The sequence below is a fragment of the Gossypium raimondii genome, chromosome 11 (genome assembly GCF_025698545.1).
Source record: "Gossypium raimondii isolate GPD5lz chromosome 11, ASM2569854v1, whole genome shotgun sequence".
In the NCBI taxonomy this organism is placed as follows: Eukaryota; Viridiplantae; Streptophyta; class Magnoliopsida; order Malvales; family Malvaceae; genus Gossypium; species Gossypium raimondii.
Window position 1 is genome coordinate 59241254 of NC_068575.1, and position 14592 is coordinate 59255845.

Below are 14592 nucleotides of genomic sequence, written 5' to 3' on the forward strand. Positions count from 1 at the left end.
TATTTGCTCGTATATAACTCTGTCATATAGTAACCTTATATTTTTTAGGTTAGTTAATTCTCATATTTGTTTAGAAAACACGATTTTCGAAAAAAACTGAACTTAGGAATCTCTGTTACACAATTGAGGTGAAAATTAATTTTGAGTATTTAAATTTGAATTTTGTTGTATATAATTATGATTCTATTTTATAATTAGGTTGTATTTATACTGAAAAAATCTTACAACCATTTGAAAGGAAAGGTTTATTGGGCTAGCTGGCACAACTAATCTCATGTAAAAATGGTTTCAAAAGTAAAATTTTAAATGCATGGTGCTTGTAAAATCATTTCAAAACAAAACTTAAGAGGTCAATGACATGGTCAATATGTTTATGCGAAAGGATTAAACTAATATAAATTCAAATCTTATCTTTTTTATCATCTCCATCCTCTTGATTGGAAAAACAATTCCGAACATTAAATCAATCACCTGAACATGCTTTCTTGCTACGTCCAAGGCTATTCACTGCTTGTACCCTTAGGAGTGCATTGATTCTTGGGAAAATATATATTTATCAAAGAAAAACAATATGTAGAGAGAAAGTTAAATATATGATTTTAGTATTAAATATGGTAATAAATAAATAAAATACATGTATTAAATTTAAGGGTCTTTTAATATTTTCTCAAAACACATGACAGCATTTTACTTTTGTGAATTAAATAAAAATTAATGCTTAGTTAATCATTGAATTTCCTGAAATTTACTGAAGCCGTTAACTTTGAACTCCGACTTCGGCTACGCTTAATCTGACCCTTCAGGCTTTCATGCATGAATGTGTGTTGACCGTGTACTTTCATATCTATTCAATAAAATATTTGGTACGTACCCGGTAGTATGATATCCCTAAACAAAAATCTACATTAACCTTTCCTCCAATCCAATAAGAGCCTGCCACGTTGTTAGATTCTCCTCTTACACTCCCCACATTTCCACTTGCCATATAAGAATCTCCTCGATATTTCCAAATGCACACAGAAAAACCGAGTTCTGGTTGGGATAAAATAGATCGACTTGTAATTGAATTTGATTAGAAAATCGAAACTAGTAATTTTAATATTTTTAATTAAATTTTACATTTAAGATTTAAATACAATATAATTTAAGTAAAAATTAGATTTATTTTTATAATTATTAATTGGCCACTTTTTTAAAAAAAAAACTTTTGCTGTATATTATCTTTGTTTATAACTTCATATCATAGCTCAACTAAGCTCATGGGAGCCAAATAACATAGCCAGAGGCGCACCGTAATAGCCTAAACCCATCCCCGCTTTTTTCTTTTCCTCAAAATCCAAAACCTCTCGAACCGAGCCTAAGCTTCTCCAAAACCACTCAAAGTAAGAAATGATATAGACTGGCTAGGCTTGAATGTTTGAAACATCTCCGCCGCACCGCCAGCCGTCCAGTTTGACTCCGCCTCTTGCTACTTTACTCCCCCATCGCCTCCCCTTCGGCCACCACTGTTGCGATAACCGTTAGACCGACGAGATCTCCTGTTCCAACCGCAGTCAAATCATGTCCAAATCTCGCGTTTATGCTGACGTCAATGTCCTTCGTCCTAAGGAGTACTGGGATTACGAGTCCCTCGTTGTTCAATGGGGGTAAACTTTTTGAATACTTCCTTCAGTATAGTCGTTGATACTTGATTACGTTAGTTATTTATTTGTTTAATTCAAATCTGAAATAGGTTACATCAGCTGATACGAATTCAAGGTTCTGTAGTTACCTTCGATTAACTAGATCTTCCAATTTTTCTTAAGCATTTCTATAGCTTTTTTAAGTGTAATACTACTGTTAATTGTTCGATCCTGTTCGTGATCGGCGTAAATTGATTTTTTTTACTGTTTTTTTTAGTGATCAAGATGATTATGAGGTTGTTCGGAAAGTTGGAAGGGGAAAATACAGTGAGGTTTTCGAAGGCATAAATGTTAATAACAATGAACGCTGTATAATCAAGATCCTCAAGCCTGTTAAGAAAAAGAAGGTTAGTACTTAATTATCATCTATGAGGTTAGAATAGTATTCGAGTAGATTTATATGAGATAGAATCTTAGGCATATTCTTGATGATTATAAAAGTAATTTTGTTATTATTTTTATTATTATTGTGGCCAGATCAAGAGAGAGATAAAAATCCTTCAGAATTTGTGTGGTGGACCGAATATTGTTAAGCTTCTTGATGTTGTAAGAGATCATCACTCCAAAACTCCTAGCTTGATTTTCGAGCACGTCAACAGTACGGATTTCAAAGTTCTTTACCCTACTTTGACAGACTATGATATCCGCTACTACATATATGAACTCCTCAAGGTAACCATTATGCAGTTATGCTCTTCATTCAAACTTTCAATATATAAAACTATGCTCCAATACTCCATCATGATATGGTTTGGTAATTGTTTCTAGCTTTACTCATTACTTAATTGCTTTCCCAATATAACTATCTTTTTTAGATCTTTTCAAGAATTTCTGGTTTGTATGTTTGCATCATAGGATGATCAGAAAAGATTTGTTTGCTTTGTTAGGCATTAGATTACTGTCATTCACAAGGAATAATGCACAGAGATGTCAAGCCTCACAATGTCATGATAGATCATGAGCTGCGCAAACTTCGCTTGATAGATTGGGGACTTGCTGAATTTTACCATCCTGGCAAAGAGTATAATGTCCGTGTGGCTTCTAGGTAACATTTCAAAGACTTCGTTTATAATATGACTAGTTTCCAAGAGTGTTATTCCTTTGAGATGGTGAGAACTTAAAACAAATATTAGTCCATGTATGAAAGAGAAAATTAATATCCTTTTGGGGTTGATTCATTGTATTCTTGCTGTGCTTGTTCCTAAAATTGGCTTTCCTCGAAAACTGAATTTGGTTGGTATTACAGGCATATAGATAAAAAATTCATCACGAATTTAGTGAGTCAAGCTAAGCGAAATTAGATAAGTACTGTATTTAATATTCGTTTGAACAACCACTAATTGGACTACTTCAAGAATGCATCTGCATTTTCTTTTATTGTTTATAGGTTCAGGGTATTAGTTTCAAAATCTAGCTTGTCAAAGAGCTCAGTTTCTTTGGATGATTTGAAAACTTAATAGCTTTGTGAACTTTTCTTCCATTTATAGTCCATCTGTAATATGGATTCAGTTTTGGGGAATTTATTTCTCTCCTTATTTCTCAGGTACTTTAAAGGGCCTGAGCTTCTGGTAGATTTACAAGACTATGACTATTCCTTGGACATGTGGAGCCTTGGTTGCATGTTTGCTGGAATGGTAAGAAAAACCATTCTCGTACATTAAAATTATTAAAACTTCATTTGGAAGACCAACTTTTGGTGTGTGATGGAATATTTGTGTTGTTTGATTTGTTTGTTATACTTATTTATTTTGTAGATATTCCGGAAGGAACCATTCTTCTATGGCCATGACAACCATGATCAATTAGTTAAAATTGCCAAGGTAATATGCTTCTGCTAATTGGTGAATCTTTTAATTCCTTGCTGAAGATTAATTTCATTATCATTTATCTTGTTAACATTTTGATTAGGATAATCCATCATTTTCCAACTGCTACTGGGCTAATGTGTTGGTCTATATCTTTCTATCTTGTCAGCTTATCCATCTCATATTATCCATCTTGCTTTTAAAACCTGTGTCAGGAGCATCAATTTGTAACCTTTTCTGCAACTCTTACTTTTGTTTACTTACTATTCTTTCTAGATGCAACGATAACTTTGCAGGTTTTGATTTAAACATTTGTACCTTCTTTTCGACTTTCACTTTATAAGGGGTATGTAGCAGGGGCATCTCTACATGCAATGTCAAAACAAGTTTTATATATATTTGGGCTTTTCCTAACAAAGTATTTCCAGTTTTTGTGGATGGTACAAACCTTTTGACCGCTACAATGTAACTTCAGGTGCTAGGTACTGATGAGTTAAATGCTTATCTCAACAAATACCATTTGGAGCTTGATCCTCAACTTGATGCTCAAGTTGGAAGGTACATTGAACAAACAATTATATATTTGGGCTTTTCCTACCTAAGTATTCAACTTTGTGCCTCATGCTACAGTTTCATGTGTAGATGATATATCCCTCCTAAGACATATTATAGTGTGGAATGGTTAATTCTTATCCATTAATGTATTAAATATGTCGTATTTCAGGCACAGCCGCAAACCCTGGTCCAAATTTATTAATGCAGATAATCAGCATCTTGTTTCTCCCGAGGTCATTTTCTTCCTTAAACAAACCTCTAGGAAATCATATTATCCATATGCTCAGTAACAGTTAAATGCCTTAAAATTGATATTCATCTTTGCACTTATGGAATTTCAGGCTATTGATTTTCTTGATAAGTTGCTTCGGTACGACCATCAGGACAGGCTAACTGCTAGAGAGGCTATGGTAAGTTTACCTCCTTTACTTTTTGTTCCACTCTCTCTCTTGAATGAAATTCAGAACCTGTAAATATGGAATTAAGAATTTTGCTATGCGCTGATTGGAAAAATCTTTAAGTAGATAAAGATGAAATAGATGTCCTATAGCAATATTTCTTTATCTTCATTTTTCTTGAAGTACCAACACCCGACATCCATATCCGATGCATATCCGGACATGGGTAGGGGGGTATGATCCTCCAAGAACTCTCCAAATAATAAATGAAGAAAACTTGGAAATCCCAAAGTCATAACATTGTTTTGATGTTTCCCTTTGGCAGGCCCATCCTTACTTTGCACAAGTCAGGGCAGCAGAGAGCAGCAGGATGCGGACTCAGTGACTCAATTCCCTTGGGAGGATTTCATTTGTAAATCAGAACCAGACTCATCTGGGGTAAGAGATTTAATGTGTTGTTTAATGTTCTCAAAAATATTGTGGCTGCGGTTCTCAATCTTAGGCAGTTAAAAAGGCTGTGGACGAAACATAAACTGCTCTTTACTTTTCACTAGCCTCGGTAACTTCGTTTCCGAGTTTATATACATTTATTTTCAAGAACGAAGTATTTATGCTTTAATTTTACAATCGTAGCTCAAATAGAAGGGTAATCGTTTGATCTTTTTCTTTGTAAAAGGAAAAATAGAATCGCAAGCTGTAATTCACGATCGTAAACTTAATTGTCGTTTAACTATCAATCATTCATAACCATTAAAAATGTATATCATTGGCTAAAGAATGAAGATCGTGGTTGGACGTTAGGCTACTCACTAGACTCGGAGGGTCTAATTTTGGTTAAGCTTAAGATGGGTTTTCTTTAGTTTTGGTCGATCCGCTTGGTTTGAAATATAATATAATAAAATAATTTTATTTAAATTTAATTATTTTTATTCAAGCTCAAAAACACTCTACATCTTTAATTATCTACAACCAATTTAAAACCAATTCAACTAATAAAATACCAAAACTGATTCATTAAGAAACAAATTTTTATACATTAAATTTCTAATTGTATTGCATGTTAAAATTTAAACCATGAAGAAAAACTTGATATTATTGATGTTAAATGAAGCGCCTAATCTTATTAATTATGCTTAATATTTATTCAACATTAAACTTAAGTGTTTAAATATACAATGAACAGAGGAACTCGACTAGTTGAACCAGAACCCAAAGATCTAACCATTCGAACGAACTCTGGTCTAATATGCCAAAAAGTAGAGTGAAAATTTGCATGTTCAAAACAGCATGCAAACAAGAACGTTGTAAATCAAAATCCTATATATCGATTAACGAGCTTTTTATTGATTCTTATTTATTGACTAATGAGTTTTTCCTTTCTTTTTTTCCCTGATTCATTTCGCATTAAGTATTCCTTTGTATACTCCTATCTTGAAATAATGAGCCAAAAAAAAGAAAAAGAAAAAGCCAAAGCTTTCAACATTAAACTGTATTGATTCAGAAGCCATATCCCAAACCAGGATAATAACCAAACCAAAAAAGAGGTTTCATTTACTATAGAGGCTGAAGTTCTTGCTCCGGAGCTGCCGCACCAACAGGTTTATATGAATTCACCGTTTGTTGTTTACGTCTCCACATACCCCACACTCCATAAACTGATAATCCAATCACCACTATTATGATAAGAGCCACGACCACTACCATATAATTTCGCCCCCACCATGTCCTGTCATTTCCATCCAATAATTCAAGTTAGGGCTTTGTACCATGACGTGCATCAAGTCTTTATTTTATTTTTATCCTAAAATGACCATGTAATGTTTGTGTGCGACAAATTTTACATGGGGATGAGGCATGATCCTTCAAGCATATGAAAAAATTGAGAATACATGGGGTCATATAAATACCAAATACCGGTATAGTTTGTGAAGATTCACCAAGAGAACTAGTAACTAACACAGTTTTCTGTTTCGTTTTTTACCATATACCTTGCATTCATATACTGAAACTTTTTTCCCTCTAGATACAACAATACAAAACCTTGTCAGCTCAACAATGATGAATACTAAATTTTGCACAATTATTTTCTGATAATATGTGACATATTTTATGATAAATGCAGAATAGGAATCCACAGGAAAAGGAAAAATTAGGAAGCAGATATCTCTGAAAATGTAATAACAGATTCGCGCTTATGAGCAACAGTTTACTATGCGGAAGACCTAAACTCTATGGATTTATGGCACAAGTCTTTATGCATGCATCATGCTATTACAGATAATGATGCTATGCAGAAATATGGAAAAGCGTATTCTGAAAATTAAAAAAATTTAAAGGAAGCCTTTGTAATATCAGATCCAAATTTAAATAGACACAGAACCTTTGGTAGATTATTCGTAACACTGAGAGCAGGAAGGTATGTTTTTAGGTGACTATCACATAAGATAGTAGCCCACCGCTGCCAGGCTCCATAGCATGAAAGTGATAAGGAGAACAAAGAACTGTGAAAAATAAACTGGACATGAACAAGATGGAAACATACTGTTTTGTAGAAGGCTCAACTTTCCATTGCACCAACTGATAGTTTCCAAAAGTATCAGGGAGCTTCACGCGATGTTCAGCAAGTCGAGAAATTATATTCTGGAAGCAGAATTTCATCAAGCAAAAAGCAGTTATATTTTTACAACAACAGAATTGCAATTATCTAAAAGAAGACTTACTCTTGCAGTCTCTTTATAAATGTAGGTTGATGAGTCTGAAGGGACTATGGCCAATCTAACAAGAGAACTGTTTCCTTCAGATGTAAAATTCAATAAATGGACCTGGAAAAGAAACATAAAATAAAAGATTACTTGAAAGTTGAAACCATACACAAAATCAACTGTTCAGTAAGATAGTTTGAAGTTCCTTCAGTAATTAACATAATATTTCATATCAATAGTTCATAAATTCTATAGTATTCGAAGAGAGTATCCAGAGATGGTATTTGCTGAACCTGTGAAGCATTAACATCTAACTCCTTAGCAATGAACTCTGTAAGTTTATTGATCTGAGGCTTTAGATATGAGTGGTTGGTGCTCAATGACATATCCAATATAATTTTACCGATCTGAATTTTCCCTGTTAAACAACAAATGTCATCAGAAAGAATTCCAGTGAAAGACCTGATAGATACGGATTTTTCACCAGAAAGGGAAAGTGAAACATGACCCTGTAGTCTGAAGATGGTATAGTACAAAAGCTAACATGGAAAGGAAAGTATACTTAAAAAAGTATTGATTATTCATGCTTTTCAATGAAATAAATGGCAGAACTGAGTTCTAGTCCTTGAAATGGGTTCAAATAAAACAAGAACCATGTAAGGTCCTCAGAAAACCATGGTTTAAACATGCCTGGAAAATCGTAATGTGGTGATCCATCAGAAGCTGTTGTAGTTGGTGACTCAGTTGAATTACCCTTCCCACTTGAAGATGGAGTTGGTGATAGTGCACCAGTTATGTGCAGCCTTTCCCATAGCTCAGAACAATTGGTCTTCCAGAAACCAATTTTGGAATGCTCGCGGTCATATGTGACTAGAGTATTACGTACAATGATACCTATTGCAGAAAAACGGTTAATTTTGAACAAGAAAGTAAACAACAAAAATTAGTTCGAGAACTTTCACAGCATCAAGCTAAAGTTTTGGATCAAAAACCGGAGATATTTGGCCAAACTTTGCAAAAGAAGATGATACTTTAAAAGTAGTAACATAATGAAACGCAAGGTTTGTGAAAATTAACATACCTCCTAGAAGGGTTGTTGGATCCTTTTCATTTTGGAAGATACCAAGGCAATATGCACCGTGGACCTTTGAATGCTATATGAATATAAGATATAAGATAAGCAGAAAATTCAGCTGAACTCAAAAGCAACTATTCCTACACCAACTTCAAGTATTAACCTTAAAAAGATTCTCTCAAGAAAGGAAGATGTTTAATTAACAGTAAAAGCAATTACAGTGTGAAAAGCTTACCCGAAACAAATAATTCTCAGGTGAGAGCAATAATTTTTGCTGATCGCCAAATACCATTTCAACCGTTGGAAATGTTTTTGAGAGCTCAGAGACATCACTGAAGCAGAAAAAAAAAATTATCTGTTATATGATAGCAAACATAACTAACAGGTTTTCACAATAAATAACAAAAAATTTGTTCAACTTTTCTGTTATGGCATACTGTAGACAGTATAAGTAATACCTGCTAGCAGTGGAGAAGCATATATCGTTGTAATTTGGGTCAGGGCCACGGATCTGCTTTAAGCCATTAAGTTCTTTCAAGATCTGGAATAGAACAATGCAAAAGTGAAACTTAAGGGGAAAAGAACAAACACAATAAAAATGACAATTGTTAGGTTTGACTGTTACAGATCAACCTGTTAAGCATGTAGTCATCAGATGCCCTTACAACCAAACATAAATTCCAGATAAATATGTGCAACTGTTAGAATAAAACTTCAAAGATCCTCCATATTATAGCATTGAGGATGAAAATGGAGCTTTTAAATCCATTTCAACTCAACCAATTACTCATCCAGTAAACAAAAAGCGTCCACTAAGAACAGATTAACACGCCTGCTAAAACTTTAACAAAGTACGATTCATTCATGGAAATTGCATCTTACAGCTTCTTTAAATGCCAAAAATGCTGGTTCTGGTAGATATGCATATGTTGTACCACTATCCAAAACAGTTCCATACTTTCCATCAAAGACACTTGGGTTCAAAGATAGCTGCTTCCCCGCAACATGTATCTCTTTCAAACCAATGCTGTAATATGGACTGTTGCCATCCCGAAACTAGAGTAAATGTGTCAGATGTATCGAGTGTATATAGGAAGTTGATGACGTATTCTATCTTGGAGATAAAAATGTTTACAAAAACATACCTGCGAACAGGATCGGCATAACTAAAGACCATGTCTGACGGGGCAGATATGCCTCCAAGAACCATAGCACCCCCACCAATATCCATCCCACCATAACATAATGAGAATGAATCACTAATCACACCTTTTTCAACAAGCTGGTCAACAACACTGAGATCACCACGGCCCAATCCCATAATGCCATCAGCATGTTGACTGTAAAGGTCACCAGTTTCCTCATTTTCGCAACCAAAAACAGCACGCTGAGGCACAAGTTCACTTTGATTCCCAAACGATATGATATCCTCACCAAGGACACCACTACTGCTACTCATTTCAGCATACTGTCTCTCATAAATGCATTGCACCCTGTCACTGTCACAATTGCAATCCAAATTGCACTTTACAGGTTGGTAAGTACTGGATAAATCAGGCTGAAACTTCGGGTCCTGATAAGTAGAAATCAGAAAACCTATTAGCTTAACCACCTAAATAAGGTCATCTGGAACCAACAAATGAAGACCTTTCTCTGAAGTTTTATTAGGGCTGCATTGCTACCAAACATTATGAAAGGAAATTCATATTTAACAAAAACAATAAGCAGCTGATTAAAATTTAAGACTAATTCCAAGCTAATTATTATATATCTAAATTTAAAACCGTCCATCTTTCTATCAACAACCAAAGCTTCAAAATTTTTTACATTGAAAAATTTCAAATGCCACGACCAAATAAGCCTGAACGAAATCTCAATGAATAGAGCGATGCTTCAGAAATCAAAAAGGGGGATTCCCATTCAGATCTAATCTAATATGTTTGGAGTACACTGTATGTCCAAAAACGATTCAATAAACAGAAAATATGCGGAAAAAAGGATCATCAATGAATATTCGAATTTGAAAATTCGGATGAATTTTGATATTACCTGATGTCTACCACATTGTTCGCAAGTGGCGCAAGGAACGTAAGTAACAGTACTTCCGGTATCCACAATAAGCGCAAATTGCTGCGGAGGGGTCCCGATCCAAAGCCGCGTAGTGTAATACCTTCGAAAGTTTGATCCTCGAATATCTCAGTTAAAAGAACAAGGAGAAATAAGATTAAAAGATAATAATATGATAATATGACAATATTACCCGTTGAGAAGGAGATCATCGTAGAGTCTCATCCGAGCGTTTGGATGGGAAGAGTGAGAGTCAGATCTCAGAAGGTGGCGATGAGAGTGCAAGAAGGTTCTAGAGGAATTCTTGGAAGAAGGAAAGAGAGGGAGGACCATGGCGGGACGTGCGCCGTGGTGAGGCGGAGGGAGGAGTCGCGGAGGTGACGTGGAGGGGTTTGATTGGGAGAGAAGAAAGAGGAGGAAGAAAACGACGGTTCCGACGGCGAGGTTAACCAGTGCCCGCGCCATCACAAAAGGTGCAGCTCGGGCTGAGGCGAAGGAATTGAAGGAAGCTCGAAAGAGGAAGTCAGCGGCACGGAAGGTACCGGAAATGAGCTTTGCACCAAACTAACTAAACAAATTACGTAAAGAAATATAAAATTAGTAGTTGGATGGGATGGAATACTTGGATTTTTCAGTTTTTTCCCCAACCAAACGTTGCTATACCTCTTGCAACGGTGTCGTTTTCTTTACTGATTTTTTAGGAAAAGCAAACTTTACCGGAGAATTACTCTTTTGATCAATTAAAGAAAAGTTTTTATATGATGTAATTATACGTATAAAATTAAAAATTTAAATATATTCATCCAATATATTTTTCAAAATGCATTGATGCTTTTGTAGGATAAATTTTGTATAACACTACTTTATCGCATCTTATACGATAATTCATCTTCCTTTTAATAAAAAAATAATTTAAAAAGTAATAAAATTTAAGACAATCTTTCTTTAATTTATTCAAGTGTTTCAGCCCCCGCACTCAACCAAGCAACAAGAAGTGGAGCCTCTTTAGAAATCAATGGACGGATTTCAGATAACGTTTGATTTGAAATTTGAAGTTGATCTCAATCAAGATACTCAAATTTAGCTCTCAATAACTCGAGTAAATCATAACTCTTCTTTTTGTCAATACTAACCCTAGTATTTTTGTTGATATAACTCTGTATCCAATAATTGCTCTGTCTCGGAACTAATGCCCATCAAAACGATTTATATCCAAGTCATTTTTAAATAGTAGTAAAGATTATAAAAGTTGACAAAGGAATATGAAGCACGTGCACTGAAATCCATGCAGAAAAGGCATAGATAAATGAACAAATATGACAAGAAAACCATCAAGCATCATCAATCCATTACAACTTCTGCCATCACATTATATACATACATATATATATCATGGTCTATATAATATCATAGTAGCTACTCATGAGATGACTAACATCCATCTTTAAGGTCTCTTTTTCTCATCTTTATTTATAAAAAGAAAGAAAAGACAGATCTAAGAAACAATAGCAAGTGACAAACAAACATGAAATGGATTTGAACCAAAAATCACTGACCCAAACCATTTAAAAGCTAATAATAATACAATTATATATATATGCAGAAAAAAGTTGGTTTCCGAGGGCTAACAGACTATTTGTGGAACTTTATGCAGTGTGCTCAACGGCGACGTTCTGGGGTCCAGTGTGGTAAATCTGGACTGAAATGTTTAGAAACCACCCTTGAGTTCAGAAGTTCCATGATTGGAGTGAAGCTTACACATCTTGGAACTTTGTATTGATTTATGGAGGCACCCCTTGAAATTGCATAATCCATTAACTCCTCAAACGTGCCGTTTTCCACTACTCTTATCTCGAGTGGGCCGATTGAGTTGTCAGCAACTCGGCTTTGACGGTAAACTGAGTTCAAGGATTCCTCCATTTGTAAGCAGCATCGGTTCAAAACATCATCGGTTGGTGCAATAGCTGAGTCTTTGACGAGTAATTCCCAGTAAATAACGTAGTGACCCGGTATTTGTTTGGTGTCGGCGTAGCTTGTGTACTCAACAACGCTGGTGTTGAATTCCTTCAGCAAAAGAGAAGCGTTTTCGATGGCGTTTTGTAACTCAGCCTCATCCGTTTTATCTGACTCGATGCTCAACAAAACGTTCTTTCTCCTAATGAAACGAAACTGTGGGGCCGCGTTGTGAAAACCGGTGACTCGAAGGATATCGCCGACTCTGTAGCGGCACAATCCTGCATAGGTGGTGAGGATGAGCTCATATTCTTTGCCGACTTCGACATCGGCGAGATCAACTAGGCACGAAGTGGATGATCCATGAGGCAAGAACTCAAAGTAGGCCATGTTTGGCATGATAGTGTATGTGACTTCGGATGGTTTGCACATCGGGTTGAGATTGAGACCGAAATAACACTCTGACGAAGCATACATCGTGCAAGCCATTGGCAAGCCACCACTGTAATATTCAAGGGTGGGGATATATTGAGCCATGGCTCCAGTTACGATAACATCAAGGTACTTAGTTCTGGGCCAAATTCTTTTGATGATACATTCCCAATTCTCCTCATAACATTCCATGGTAACCAACTGGGCAAGTTCTGGGTTAGGTTTCAAGATTTTTCTCATGCATTCTCGAACCGGAGCATCGGTTATTTTAGGGTTTAAGGTTCCCGTTGCAATGTCATGAGCCAGTTGTTTCCAGTTGTTTTGAAGGAAATGAATGGCCCTAAGCAGGCCAGAGGCAAAAACGGCACCAACACGAAGGACCTCGTCCCTCATGATCAAGCCACAAAGCATCTGGGCGTACATGCTTTGAAAAGAGTCAACGCAAAGGATGGCTTCGTTGGGGCTAGTGTAAACATTGAAAGGGTCATATGGGCGAGTCTTAAAGTGGTCGCTGTTGTAGTAGCTTGTGAGGACTGGGCGTGCCAAAAGCCCTCCAGGAGTCTTTGTTTCAGCTTTCACAAACAAGAAATAAAGACCCTTCCCTTTGTCCAATCCTGGAACGTAGCTATCCAAAAGACAAAAATATCAAACTTTGTTTTCAACAAAAGTTAGATATTAAAGAAGCAAAAAGAATAGTACAAAAGCTACTCACAGGTTCATTACAGGCATAAGAAGGCTATACAAGAGTTGACGACGATCCAACTCTTCATGAATTGTTGGCATCAGCTTCCTTTCTCCAGCTGAAGTCCCAGAACTGCAAAGTAAGCCCCAAAATACATATCATTAAAAGATAAACATGACTAAAAAAATTTAAAAAACATTTATTATTTGCTAAAAGATCTCACCTAGTGAGAAACTCTGAAATGGGATGAACTGAAAAGATAGGGGACTTATCACCATTGGCGATACGTTGAATCTCAGGCTGTATATCTTCATAAGTGACAACAGGGATTCGAGACTTGAATGTTTCCCGGTCCGTAGCTCCATTGAGGCTGAACCGTTCGAGATACTCAGTCTCGGCATTTCGGCCTAGGATCTCACGTAAAACCCTTTCTTGAACTGAATCGACATTTTTTGTCATCTCTTCAATGAATTGAAGAACTTTCGCATCTTTATCGGAAGCGGGAGTTCGGACTGGAGTCGGGAGAGTTGATTCAACAGCCATGAACATCGATATTGAAAGGCAAAGCAAAAAAAATGCAAAAATGTCGAAAATTTAAGTGATTTTTGTTAAAGCGATATGTACTGGTAATGGTGTGAGAGAAGCTGAAGCAGGGAAGGGTTGCTTATATAGGCGAAACCGAGCGATGATTTATTTATTTATTTTGTCGTGCCACTTCAGCTTCTTGTCCGAACTAGAGCCTAAAGGAACAGTACGTCAGATTTTATGTCCCCGGCGTGTAGCAAGGAAAAGAGACACGTGAGTCCCATGACACGTAATACTGGTTATAAGAACCCCGACATGTGGGTCCTACGTGTTATGCCATGTCAGCAAAGGGTGATGGTGTGTTTGTGTAACCCTAGGCATCGGCCGGACACTTTCTGTCTCATCTCTGCGTCGCCGCTGATGGCCACTCTTAGCAACAGACCTATTAATACGTCTCTTTTGGACAGGTAAAATAAATATTCAAATTTTGTTTTGCTACTTAAAATATATTTAAAAATTATATTAATCTTTCACATATTTTTATGAATAAAATTTAAATGTGAATAATTTATTTATTATAAAAAATATAGATCAAATAAATATTTTAATTTTAAATTTCATGAAATTTGAATTCAACTTGTTTAAATATAACTGTTGATATTAATTATTTTTTAAAAATTTTAGTTTTTGAAAGTTAGTGGTTTATTAATTGATTG

At 35.7% G+C, this 14592-nt stretch overlaps 3 protein-coding genes across 3 annotated transcripts; 1 reads left to right on the forward strand and 2 right to left on the reverse strand.

The window, feature by feature from the left end:
* The first annotated feature begins 1243 nt into the window (after positions 1 to 1243).
* LOC105802237 (casein kinase II subunit alpha-2) lies at positions 1244 to 5067 on the forward strand. The gene is made up of 10 exons (XM_012633752.2): positions 1244 to 1646; positions 1900 to 2029; positions 2160 to 2354; positions 2570 to 2727; positions 3226 to 3316; positions 3437 to 3502; positions 3963 to 4045; positions 4212 to 4275; positions 4384 to 4452; positions 4766 to 5067. The coding sequence occupies exons 1-10, from the start codon at positions 1561 to 1563 to the stop codon at positions 4823 to 4825; spliced, it is 1002 nt and encodes a 333-aa protein (XP_012489206.1). The 5' UTR covers positions 1244 to 1560; the 3' UTR covers positions 4826 to 5067.
* Positions 5068 to 5762: 695 nt separating this feature from the next.
* On the reverse strand, positions 5763 to 10870 carry LOC105802236 (aspartic proteinase 36). Its single transcript, XM_012633751.2, has 12 exons — positions 10478 to 10870; positions 10267 to 10387; positions 9363 to 9790; positions 9100 to 9256; positions 8676 to 8758; positions 8453 to 8549; positions 8224 to 8296; positions 7833 to 8036; positions 7436 to 7560; positions 7161 to 7262; positions 6983 to 7080; positions 5763 to 6166 (listed from the first exon to the last, which is right to left on the reverse strand). The coding sequence occupies exons 1-12, from the start codon at positions 10747 to 10749 to the stop codon at positions 5995 to 5997; spliced, it is 1932 nt and encodes a 643-aa protein (XP_012489205.1). The 5' UTR covers positions 10750 to 10870; the 3' UTR covers positions 5763 to 5994.
* Positions 10871 to 11547: 677 nt separating this feature from the next.
* Positions 11548 to 13972, reverse strand: LOC105802235 (probable indole-3-acetic acid-amido synthetase GH3.1). The gene is made up of 3 exons (XM_012633750.2): positions 13575 to 13972; positions 13382 to 13483; positions 11548 to 13294 (listed from the first exon to the last, which is right to left on the reverse strand). Exons 1-3 carry the CDS (start codon positions 13898 to 13900, stop codon positions 11944 to 11946), a joined length of 1779 nt encoding a protein of 592 aa, XP_012489204.1. The 5' UTR covers positions 13901 to 13972; the 3' UTR covers positions 11548 to 11943.
* Positions 13973 to 14592: the final 620 nt, after the last annotated feature.

What these genes read in the sequence shown, in the direction of transcription:
- LOC105802237 (XM_012633752.2), top strand. Translation starts at nt 1,561, where the DNA reads ATGTCCAAATCTCGCGTTTATGCTGACGTCAATGTCCTTCGTCCTAAG. An exon ending in TCCCTCGTTGTTCAATGGGG is followed by an intron (nt 1,647 to 1,899) that starts GTAAACTTTTTG and finishes TGTTTTTTTTAG; the next exon opens with TGATCAAGATGATTATGAGG. An exon ending in ACATATATGAACTCCTCAAG is followed by an intron (nt 2,355 to 2,569) that starts GTAACCATTATG and finishes TTGCTTTGTTAG; the next exon opens with GCATTAGATTACTGTCATTC.
- LOC105802236 (XM_012633751.2), bottom strand. Translation starts at nt 10,749, where the DNA reads ATGGCGCGGGCACTGGTTAACCTCGCCGTCGGAACCGTCGTTTTCTTC. An exon ending in TCCAACAACCCTTCTAGGAG is followed by an intron (nt 8,037 to 8,223) that starts GTATGTTAATTT and finishes TTTCTGCAATAG; the next exon opens with GTATCATTGTACGTAATACT. An exon ending in GTTGAGCCTTCTACAAAACA is followed by an intron (nt 6,167 to 6,982) that starts GTATGTTTCCAT and finishes TGGAAATGACAG; the next exon opens with GACATGGTGGGGGCGAAATT.
- LOC105802235 (XM_012633750.2), bottom strand. Translation starts at nt 13,900, where the DNA reads ATGTTCATGGCTGTTGAATCAACTCTCCCGACTCCAGTCCGAACTCCC. An exon ending in ATTTCAGAGTTTCTCACTAG is followed by an intron (nt 13,484 to 13,574) that starts GTGAGATCTTTT and finishes CTTACTTTGCAG; the next exon opens with TTCTGGGACTTCAGCTGGAG. An exon ending in CTTATGCCTGTAATGAACCT is followed by an intron (nt 13,295 to 13,381) that starts GTGAGTAGCTTT and finishes TCTTTTGGATAG; the next exon opens with CTACGTTCCAGGATTGGACA.